At 42.0% G+C, this 11,407-nt stretch overlaps 3 protein-coding genes across 3 annotated transcripts; all 3 read right to left on the bottom strand.

The window, feature by feature from the left end:
* Window positions 1-3,611: 3,611 nt before the first annotated feature.
* On the bottom strand, window positions 3,612-4,568 carry LOC144667711 (heat shock protein beta-11-like). Its single transcript, XM_078529165.1, has one exon. The coding sequence runs from the start codon at window positions 4,542-4,544 to the stop codon at window positions 3,795-3,797; it is 750 nt and encodes a 249-aa protein (XP_078385291.1). The 5' UTR covers window positions 4,545-4,568; the 3' UTR covers window positions 3,612-3,794.
* Window positions 4,569-6,870: 2,302 nt separating this feature from the next.
* On the bottom strand, window positions 6,871-7,621 carry LOC144667712 (heat shock protein beta-11-like). Its single transcript, XM_078529166.1, has one exon. The coding sequence runs from the start codon at window positions 7,544-7,546 to the stop codon at window positions 6,887-6,889; it is 660 nt and encodes a 219-aa protein (XP_078385292.1). The 5' UTR covers window positions 7,547-7,621; the 3' UTR covers window positions 6,871-6,886.
* A 2,905-nt stretch (window positions 7,622-10,526) lies between these two features.
* Window positions 10,527-11,407, bottom strand: LOC144667799 (heat shock protein beta-11-like). The gene has a single exon (XM_078529254.1). It carries the CDS (start codon window positions 11,216-11,218, stop codon window positions 10,556-10,558), a length of 663 nt encoding a protein of 220 aa, XP_078385380.1. The 5' UTR covers window positions 11,219-11,407; the 3' UTR covers window positions 10,527-10,555.

The following is an 11,407-nucleotide window of genomic DNA, read 5'->3' on the forward strand; positions in this document are numbered from 1 at the left end:
CTTGTTCTGATGAGCAGTGTTCTTGACGCTCAGATGTGAAATCTTTCTGCACAAGATAAAAGGCAGGTGTCTCAGTCCAGGGCCTCTTCCCTGTGTCTGTGCAGCCTTTAGACCACAGTGATGGTCCAGCCTCTCACTCCCTGGAAACATTACTGATGCCTGCACCTCGGCGGTGCTGGTCATTGCTGCCAGAACATAGTGGTCAGGCACCACAGAGTTCTCTCATTCTCTCTGTGTGCTCTCAGCACCTTTAAGGTGGGGCTGGCCCCCAACACACCAGCATCTGTGACCAGTGATGCTGTGCACCAGCTCCTGAAGGGCTGAGGTGCTGAAGGCGGACACAGCATCAGATGCATCTAAAGTTTCATGGCTGCATTTTTGAGATGGCCCTGATCATGGAGCGTAAGTGAGCTGCCCTCGGCCAGACAGGAGTCAGACATTCTCAGAGGCCATGTGAAGATCTGTGGAGTGTCCTCATTGCATGTTGTCATCATCCTCCTGCGATCGAGCGACTATTAGGGCCTCCACTGCATCTCCATGACAGGAGCATTCTCACAGTCAAACGTTCACAACTGCGAGGTGAGGATCTACAGGGATGCCTCACTGCAGGTCATCAACATCCTCCACAAATCTGGCAGCTATGAGGGCCTCCCGTCCTCGTCCGGCCAGTGTGAGAGCCTCATCCTTGCTGTCGTCACCACCGAGAACCCCCTCACCCTCATCTCCGTCGGCATTCTCCTCATCGGAGGAGACCTGCAGCTCCTCCTCAGCCAGCTCCTCTCCCCATTGCAGCACCAGGTTGTAAAGGGCGCAGCAGACAATGACGATGTGTGACACCCTCTGCGGACTGTATTGCAGGGCTCCACCAGGCTGGTCCAGGCACCGGAACCACATCTTCAGCATCCAATTTCACAGTCAGAAAAAGAGTTCTCTATCAGTTTTGCAGCAGACCCAGTTGAAAGAGAAGATAAACATGGAGATGGTTAGGCTGATTAACCAGTTGAATGGAAAAGAGGAGACATTGAAAGGAAAAGTTGTTCAGTTTGTCAAGCTGTGAGCAGATAATGAAGCCATAAGTAGCATGGCTACAGAACTGAAACAGGTTAAGACTTCGCCGGAGACAGACCCGGCCAACAGTGAAAACAAAATGAAGGACAAGGACAAAGCTCCGCTGCTGATGGAGAAAGAAAAGACAAAAATATGATTGAGAAATGTTAATCCAATGCTGAAGATTAAGAAACTAGAAAGAAAACCATTGGATGCCTCAAATTTACTGACAACCATTGAGTTGATGAAAAATGAAATGTCTGAAATGAAAATTAAGAACCTAGAATGTCAAGAAAATGTTGAACAGTTCCAAGAGAAAGTACAAGTTCTCACAAAGGAGCTCAAAGAGTCTTAGAAACAACTAGCAGAAGCAAAATAAAAAAATGTGAGCTTGAAGGATAGCCCAGAGGAACTAGGCTCTGCTAAGGAGAAACTGTTCAGTGTAGACAACCAACTTTCACGTATGGAAAATGAGCTTCCTAATGAAAAATTAGAACCTGATGAACTTCAAGGATCAGAAATCTCTATTAAGTATCAGGAAAAATGCCTGGAAAAGGAAAAGGAATTATTGATGAATCAGAACAGTTGGTTGAATGCAGAATTAACCACCAAAACTGATGAAAAGTTGGAATTTGATCATGAAAAGAGCAATGAAATTCTTGAAACAAAGGCAAAAAGTGCTGGAAAAACTCAGCAGGTCTGATAGCATCTGTGGAGATGCTGTTTTTGTTTCAGATTTCCAGCTTCCGCAGTATTTTGCCTTTATCTATAATGAAATTTTTGAATTTTGATCCAATCTGAGATGTGCAGTATAGAAGAGCAAATCCAGACTTTAAAAACAGAAGAATAAAAATTTAAGAAACAGATTGAGGACATTACAAGTAGATTGAAAGAGTCTAAGGAGCAGTCAGTGACCATAGAAGAAAGACTCTGAAGGGACCTGAATGCCCAGGTGAGGTTGTTGAGCCTGTATAAGGGTCTTGCAGAAAAGTCTGAGACAAAGACAACTGAACTCACCAGAGTAGTTGCTGAGCAAAATGAAAAGATTAATCAGCTTGAAAACGAACTGGAAAATAAGACAGTAAACAAATATTTCACTAAAATTGTGAAACAAGTGAAAGTGTAGGTTCCATTTTTGAAATGTCAGCTTCCAGGAAGAACATGGCAGACCCTGTGGAGAAAGAAAGCCCGAGTCCACTCTGCGAGTGAGCAGAGCGAACATTCCCTCCGGAAGGAACGGGATAAGCCCATGGTATCCGATCAAAGAAGAAGGATTGACACAGAACAGCACAAGAGGCAAACCAGATGTTGAAACCCAAGTATTTGAAACACTGAATATTACAATTTCAATTCTTCACCAACAAAGTCAGCCCGAAGCAACTGAGACTCTACCACACCTCCGGATAGGAAGAGAATGAGATCTGAAAGAGTTGTAAAGCTTCCAGACCACCTGAATTTGTAAAGTTAGAGACTTGGGGGAGAAGGGGTAGCATGGAAATATTACATTGTAAATATAGCGGGTAAGAACTTGAGGAGGTGTAGTATAAGGGTTAGTAAGGGTTAAGGTGGGACTAGAGAAACAGCACTGCCCACATTTTCATGTAGGAAGTCATATGATGATAGACTGTGTTTAGAGAGAGTTTGAGAGAAGGTGGCATGAAGGTAGGACCTAGACAGGGTTGTGTGTTAACAATAAACAGCTTATGTTCAACCATACAAGTCTCCAGACTCTTAGAGAGACAGCAAACAACTCTACAACACAAGGAATAGAAGTGCTGACTGACACTGTGAGAGATATTGCAGGGTACAGGGTCAGTAATATAATTTAACTGAAACTTTATAAAAGTTGCTAACAATGCAAGTAACTTTGCTTTTCCCCCCAGTTATTAATATCAAACAGGTAAACCCAATGAAACAGGTTCCACCATCCATTAAATGAGTGGTGTTCAGTCTGGTGTCTGTGTTGGAAGGCAATCTGTTGTTGCTGCTCATTGTGAGGCCGCAAGAAATATCTTTGGGAAATACAGAGATGCCCTCGTCTATTAGTGCACTGGGTCTGTATAATAGTTTTATATTTTTTATGGACTGACATCAGTTTGAGGCAGTTCTTGACATAGAGTATTATTTTCCTGGGTCCCATATTAAAATAGCGCATTTAATGAGAGTGAAAGGAAGTAAAGCTTTAGTTTTTGATTACTTTAATATTAGTCTATTTTTATCAAGGTAATATGCAGAAACATGATCACTACTTATCCAAAATCTTTATTTGTTTATAAATATTCCATATGAATACGGATAATAGCACAGTACAGACAAACAAGATGAAAACAATTCATTTTAAGCATTATACTTTCATATCACGGTCTCAGAAACTTTTTTCTGCATATAATCCATTCTTTCTTCTCTAAAAAATTCAATGTAAGTGCATTTTAATTTTCCCTATAAACTTCTTCCTCTTTCTTGTTCCCCTCATTCAGGAACTAAATGTCTAGTTTTTCAGTTGTGTCATTTAAGTTTCTATTTACAAAGTAAAAGAGCTGAATCATCACTATTATTTTCAAAAGTATTTATTTTTCCAAAAACATATATATCAAAAAATTCACACGAATGCTGATAACAACACAGTTCAGAAATACAAGGTCAAAACAATTCATTTTCAGCATTATGCCTTCATTTCATAGTCTCAGAAACCTACTTCTGCATATAAACCATTCTTATTTCTAACAAAAGATGACGGTAAATGAGTTTTAATTGTCCATTTTCACTTCCTCCTCATTTTTCCTCTCAGCTTTTCCACTCTCCAGTTTCGGTGCCTCTTGGCCAGGATTTAGCTGGGGACTGGTTGTTGTATCCGAGGTGATGTTGACGGGCACGGTTCGTTCATTCACAGCTGGCAGTGCCAGGCGTGGGGCTTGAACCTTTAACCGACCGTCCTGTGACAAACAGCAGTTAAGAGCTTCAGCATCGACATCTTCTGGCAGCTGAAATTCTCTCCTCAACTCTTCATATTTGTAGCTGGAAGAGCCGCTGCCATCATCACTTTTCTTCTCGTGTTTTCCTGTCACCAGCACTTTTCTTCCAAGTACTTTCACATTCAGTTCTTCTGGGGAGAATCGCTGGACATCCAGGGACAGAGAAAAGCCATTTCCCTCCTTGTCCTCTGATTGTCTTTTACCTTCTTCATTATCATCAGGTTTGTTGTCCTGATTTCTTGGTTTTTCCTCCCAAAATTCTTTTGCCAGCTCCTCAAGAACTCGCTCCATGAAGTTCATGCTCTTTCTCACTTCTTCAACCTGTTTCCACGTGTTGCATCCAAGCGGCTCCCAGACCCTGTGTGGAACAGGCCACAATGTGTACACAGGCTGCTGGCACCGACGTGAAGGGTGGAAAGCCCGACAGCTCAGCATTGTCTCTGCCTCTTCTCTCACTTCTCTCAAACTGACTGATGTGAACTCCCAGTCTTCAGTCTCTGATCTGCTGCAGCACTCAGAACACATGCCTTATATATTCTACTCCCAGAAACCCAGACATTTCCAGAATGAACTCAACTTTGCTGGACTCATGACACGTGAGCTGCAAATAAATGACATCTCATCCCAGCCTTGCTTTAAACAAGAATGACTCGACTCAGTGACACCCACTGGAGCCGTTCCAGAGACTTCTGGAATGTACTCAGCCAGTGAGGGAATAGATGGGAGGAACAATGTTAGTGACTGACAGCCTAGCAGCAGGTATAGCAAGTGCAGGAAAGTGAGATTTTCAGAGAACCAGATGTGTTTAGCATAATGAAATAGAAACTAATATCATGAGAGAATGAGGAGACAGTCTTCAGCTTTCTAGTTTAACTCTTTTCAATGATTTTTAAGATATTAAAGTGATATTGAGCAGAATGAGAAGGAATGAAATTCAAATCAGTTTGGATTAGGTGAAGTGAAGTTCTGATTCTATCCCAGAGGGTGGCATAGTCCCTTATACTGTTGATAGTATATATTTAGAAATGAAATTGTTATAAATAAAGCTGCCGTGCACCTCAAAATAAAACTTGTTGTCCGTTGTGTGTTTTGATATATGATTTGCAAATATAGAAAATTAATAATAAATTACCAACAGATCTAGAATCTCTCAACTCAAAATGAGGCCATTCAGTCCACCACACCTGTGTCAGCCCTTTGAAAGTGCTATCCAATTAGGCTCTTTCACCTAAACTCAGCAAATTATTGCAGGTATATATCTTTTTCCATTTTGAAAGTTGCCATTGAATCTACCCTTTCACTTCTTCCATTCCAGTAACAAAAAACAACACAAATGAAAACTGCTCATCTTCCCTCTGGTCTCTTCACTGATAACATCAACATTGACAACACATTATTGATAAAATGTAGCAATGTTTTAATTTTCTAATGTTTTATATTAAATTCATGAATATGAAGGCCCAGCCTATTAATGTGGTCGCCAAGTTCTCAACATCATAACTTCCTAAATTGGTAAATGACAGTTTCCATCACACACAGGAGTTTCCTATAAACTGCAACATAAATGTTTATTCTCAGGTGTGTTTTGGCAGCATTACGATCAAATAGATTCCAGGTTCAGTATAAGTTCATGGTCAGAATTTACATTTTTACACCATTTAACATTTTGACTAATAAATAAACTGTGGCATTGCTCATGTATTCCACAAACTGTGATATGATTGTTGATGTTTCCCACTGCCAGCATCAACCTAAACACATGAGCTATTTCTCCATCAGCATAATCCACTAAATTTGCTGAAGGAATATAACTGCTGACTGACACTGCAAGAAATATTACGCATCACACTGATCCAGTAAGATACAGATCCCTGTATTCTTTGGGGCTGGACAGGATAGAGGCTGAGGATCATACCCCTTGGTGGGAAATCAGGATCTTGGGAGCACTTTAAAAATAAGAGGTCTGGCATTTAAGGTGGAGATACAGAGAAATGTCTCAGAGGGACATTTGTGATTGGAACTCTCTTCCACAGTGAGCAGGAGAGCTGGGTCTTTGAGTATATTCAAGGCTGTTAGATGGATTTTGGATTGACAATGGAGTCAAGGGTTGTGGGGAGCAGAGAGGAAGGTGGAATTACGGCCAGAATTAGGTAAACCGTGATGTAATTGAATGGTGCAGGAGGCTCGGGGGGCTGAATGGCCTACGCATGCTCCCATTCTTCATGTTCTTATGTTCAGTAGTACAGGATCAGTAATATTATTTCACACAAACTTTATAAAAGTTGGTTACAATGCAAGTAACTTTGCTTTTACTCCCAATTATTTAAATTGAACAGGTAACCCCAATGAAAGAGGATTCCACCATCCAATAAATGACTGGTGTCCAGTCTGGTGTCTGTGTTGGAAGATAAGCTGTTGTTGCTGCTCATTGTCAGGCTGCAGGGTAATACAGAGATTTGGTGCACTGGGTCCTGGCAATAGTTTGATATATTTTTTAATGAGCTGAGTTCAATTTCAGGCAGATCTTGACATAGGGAATTCTTCCTCTGGGTTTTAGGGGAATCCAAACTAAAATGTGTTTTTCTTCACTGAGAATACAGGAACTAAGTGTCTAGTTTTTCAGTTATGTCGTATTAGTTTCTTTATACGAAGGAAAAAATCTGAATCATCACTATTATATTCAAAAGTATTTATTTTTCCAAGTACATATCTATAAAAATAATCCACATGAATGCTGGTAATAGTGCAGTACAGAAACACAATTTAATAATTCATTTTCAGATTTTGCCTTCATAACATTGTCTCAGAAATTCATTTCTGCACATAAAGAATTCTTAGATCTTACAGAAGATAGTAGTAAATGAGTTTTAATTGTCCATTTTTACTTCCTCCTCAATTTTCTTCGCATCCTTCCCACTCTCCAGTTTCGGTGCCTCTTGGCCAGGATTTAGCCGGGGACTGGTTGTTGTATCCGAGGTGATGTTGACGGGCACGGTTTGTTCATTCACAGCGGGCAGTGCCAGGCGTGGGGCTTGAACCTTTAACCGACTGTCCTGTGACAAACAGCAGTTAAGATCTTCAGCATCGACATCTTCTGGCAGCTGAAATTCTCTCCTCAACTCTTCATATTTGTAGCTGGAAGAGCCGCTGCCATCATCACTTTTCTTCTCGTGCTTTCCTGTCACCAGCACTTTTCTTCCAAGTATTTTTACCTTCAGTTCTTCTGGAGAGAATCGCTGGACATCCAGGGACAGAGAAAAGCCATTTCCCTCCTTGTCCTCTGATTGTCTTTTACCTTCTTCATTATCATCAGGTCTCTTGTCCTGATTTCTTGGTTTTTCCTCCCAAAATTCTTTTGCCAGCTCCTCAAGAACTCGCTCCATGAAGTTCATGCTCTTTCTCGCTTCTTCCACCTGTTTCCACGTGTTGCATCCAAGCGGCTCCCAGACCCTGTGTGGAACAGGCCACAATGTGTACACAGGCTGCTGGCACAGACGTGAAGGGTGGAAAGCCCGACAGCTCAGCATTGTCTCTGCCTCTTCTCTCACTTCTCTCAAACCGACTGATGTGAACTCCCAGTCTTCAGTCTCTGATCTGCTGCAGCACTCGAACACACGCCTTATATATTCTACTCCCAGAAACCCAGACATTTCCAGAATGAACTAAAGTTTGCTGGGCTCATGACACGTGAGCTGCAAATAAATGACATCTCATCCCAGCCTTGCTTTAAACAAGAATGACTCGACTCAGTGACACCCACTGGAGCCGTTCCAGAGACTTCTGGAATGTATTCAGCCAGTGAGGGAATAGATGGGAGGAGCAATGTTAGTGAGTGACAGCCTAGCAGTAGGTATAGCAAGTGCAAGAAAGTGAGTTTTATGAGGAGCCGGATCTGTTTGTCCTAATGAAATGTAAACTGATTTTGTGAGGGAATGATGAATCATTCTGGCTTTCTAGTATTGCTCTTTTCAATGGTTTTTGCGATACTAAAGTGATATTTAACGATGAAAAAGAGTGAAATTCAAATCAGGTTCGTTTAAGTGAAGTTCGGATCAAGGCTTTGGTTCCGTTCTATTCGTAATGACATATGTTTAAAAATGGAATAGTTACAAATAAAGCTGCTGTGCATTTCAAAGTTACTAAAACCTGTTGTCTGTTGTGTTTTGACATGAGATTTTCAAATATTAAAAATTAATATAAATTACCGATTGATCTAGAATCTCTCAGCTCAAAATGAGGCCATTCGGTCCACCATGTCTGTATCAGCGCTTTGGAAGTGCTATCCAATTACTCCTAACTTCCCTGCTCTTTCGCCAAAACTCTGCAAATTATTTCTTTGCAGGTATATATCCTTTTCCATTTTGGATGTTGCTATTTAAGTTTTCACATCTTCCACTCCAGTACCAGAAAACCACACAAATCAAAACTGCTTGTCTACCCTCTGGTCTCTTCACGGATAAAATCAACATTGATAACATATTATCAATGAAATATAGCAATGTGTTAACTTTCTACTGTATTATATTAAATTCTTAAAAATGAATGGTCTACCATTAATGTTGTTGCAAAGCTCCTAACTTCCTAAATTGTTAACTGACAGTTTCCATCATACACAAGAATGTCCTCCAATCTGCAAAATAAATCTTTATTCCCAAGGTATCTTGGCAGCATTATGATGAAATGGATTCCAGATTCAATATAAGTTTATAGCCTGATTTTACATTTTTACACCATTTAACATTTTAACTAATAAATAAGCTGTGGCGTTGCCCATGTATTCCACAACCTGTGATGCGACTGTTGATGTTTCCCACTGTCCAGCATCAACTAAACACACGAGCGGTTTGTCCGTCAGTATCATACAGTAAATTCACTGAGGGAACATTACTGCTGAGAGACACTGCAAGAAATATTACACACCATACAGATCCAGTCAGATACAGATCTCTTCTTGAAATGTGTAAGATTTTGTGGGGCTGGACATGGTAGATGCTGAAAGGATGCTCCCCCTCATGGGGTCACCAGGAACTATGTGGAGGATTAAACATAGGAGCTGTGCAATTTAAGATGAAGATGAAGCAAAATTTCTTCTCTCAGAGAGTCGTTAATGTTCGAAATTTTCTTCCCCAGAGACCAGTGGAGACTGGGTCATTGAATATATTCACAGCTGTTTGACAGATGTTTGACAGACAATGGAGTCAAGTGTTATGGGGGGACAGACAGGAAAGTTTAGATAAGGCCCCAATCAGATCAGTCATGATCTAATTGAATGGTGAAGGAGGGGATCGTGGGGCAGAATGACCTACGCCTGTTCCTATTCTTTGTGTTCTTCTGTTCAGGGGGGCAGAATTAGTAATATTATTTCACTGAAACTTTATAAAAGTTGCTTACAATGCAACTAACTTTGCTTTTCCTCCCAGTTATTCATATTGAATAGATAACCCCAATGAAAGAGGATTCCACCATCCAGGAATTGAGTGGTGTCCAGTCTGGTGTCTGTGTTGGAAGATAAGCTGTTGTTGCTGCTCATTGTCAGGCTGCAGGGTAATACAGAGATTTGGTGCACTGGGTCTGTGCAATAATTTGATATATGTTTTAACGAACTGAGTTCAATTTCAGACAGATCTTGACATAGAGAATTCTATCTCTGGGTTTTAAATTAATTCTAGTTAAAATGCCCTGAATTTTTGGGATGACAGGGAAAGGCGCACTAGTTGCACGAAGATTCCTGGGACTAAGACCCTGGAAGTGCAGCAAGAGGTGTCAGGGGTCCGGGTGGAGCTGGTAGGGGAGGCTTGGAGAGTCACGATGGGGGGGATCGGGATCTCGGATGATAGGCCGGCAGGGGAGGGAGGTCCAGAGGTCACCAGGCCCACAGGAGAGGGCACCTGCAGTCAGAAGAGGGCTTCTGATGTGAGTCACCCACCAGCCCCCTTCCCACCCGAGATCAAAATCTCTTCATTTACGAGTTTTCCCACCTGAGCTGTCATCAGCGCGCCAGCCTAAAGATTGAGGTTGGCAAGAAACAGCCCTGAACTGGCATTAAGGGCCTTAGCTGGGGTAAGGCCAGGCTTGCACTCTGAACCCATGCCCGACCCAGCATAAAATCAGTGAAAGGTCGGGGCAGGCAGGACCCGAAGGGAATCCGTCCATCCAATGACACGCTCGCCCCCCACCCCCACACCCCCCCCACCCACCCCCCACACCGTCTCAGCTCCCGCTGGGCATGGAGGAGCGTAAAATTCTGGCCAATGTGGTTTTTTTTTACTGAGTGTAAAGGAAGTAAGTGTCTAGTTTTTCAGTTTAATTTTTTATGAAGTGAAAAAGCGAAATCATCATTTTTTTCAAAAGTATTTAATGTTCCAAAATAAATATATATAAAAATAATCCACACGAATGCGGCTAACAACACAGTTCAAACATACAAGATCAAAACAATTAATTTTCAACATTATGCCTTCAAATCATAGTCTCAGAAACTCATTTCTGCATATCACCCATTCTTACATCGTGCAAAAGATAAATGTAATTGAGGTTTAATTGTCCATTTTTACTTCCTGCTCTTCCTGGTTCCCCTCATTCTTTCCACTCTCCAGTTTCGGTGCCTCTTGGCCAGGATTTAGCCGGGGACTGGTTGTTGTATCCGAGGTGATGTTGACGGGCACGGTTCGTTCATTCACAGCTGGCAGTGCCAGGCGTGGGGCTTGAACCTTTAACCGACCGTCCTGTGACAAACAGCAGTTAAGAGCTTCAGCATTGACATCTTCTGGCAGCTGAAATTCTCTCCTCAACTCTTCATATTTGTAGCTGGAATAGCGGCTGCCAACATCACTTTTCTTCTCATGTTTTCCTGTCACCAGCACTTTTCTTCCAAGTACTTTCACATTCAGTTCTTCTGGGGAGAATCGCTGGACATCCAGGGACAGGGAAAAGCCATCTCCCTCCTTGTCCTCTGATTGTCTTTTACCTTCTTCATTATCATCAGGTCTCTTGTCCTGATTTCTTGGTTTTTCTTCCCAAAATTCTTTTGCCAGCTCCTCAAGAACACGTTCCATGAAGTTCATGCTCTTTCTCGCTTCTTCCACCTGTTTCCAACTGTTGCATTCAAGCGGCTCCCAGACCCTGTGTGGAACAGGCCACAATGTGTACACAGGCTGCTGGCACAGACGTGAAGGGTGGAAAGCCCGACAGCTCAGCATTGTCTCTGCCTCTTCTCTCACTTCTCTCAAACCGACTGATGTGAACTCCCAGTCTTCAGTCTCTGATCTGCTGCAGCACTCAGAACACACACCTTATATATTCTACTCCCAGAAACCCAGACATTTCCAGAATGAACTCAACTTTGCTGGGTTCATGACACGTGAGCTGCAAATAAATGACATCTCATT

This window comes from Cetorhinus maximus, chromosome 25 (assembly GCF_964194155.1).
Source record: "Cetorhinus maximus chromosome 25, sCetMax3.hap1.1, whole genome shotgun sequence".
In the NCBI taxonomy this organism is placed as follows: Eukaryota; Metazoa; Chordata; class Chondrichthyes; order Lamniformes; family Cetorhinidae; genus Cetorhinus; species Cetorhinus maximus.

Excerpts from the sequence above, each read along its gene's own strand:
- LOC144667712 (XM_078529166.1), bottom strand. The coding sequence starts at position 7,546 with ATGCTGAGCTGTCGGGCTTTCCACCCTTCACGTCTGTGCCAGCAGCCT.
- LOC144667711 (XM_078529165.1), bottom strand. The coding sequence starts at position 4,544 with ATGTGTTCTGAGTGCTGCAGCAGATCAGAGACTGAAGACTGGGAGTTC.
- LOC144667799 (XM_078529254.1), bottom strand. The coding sequence starts at position 11,218 with ATGCTGAGCTGTCGGGCTTTCCACCCTTCACGTCTGTGCCAGCAGCCT.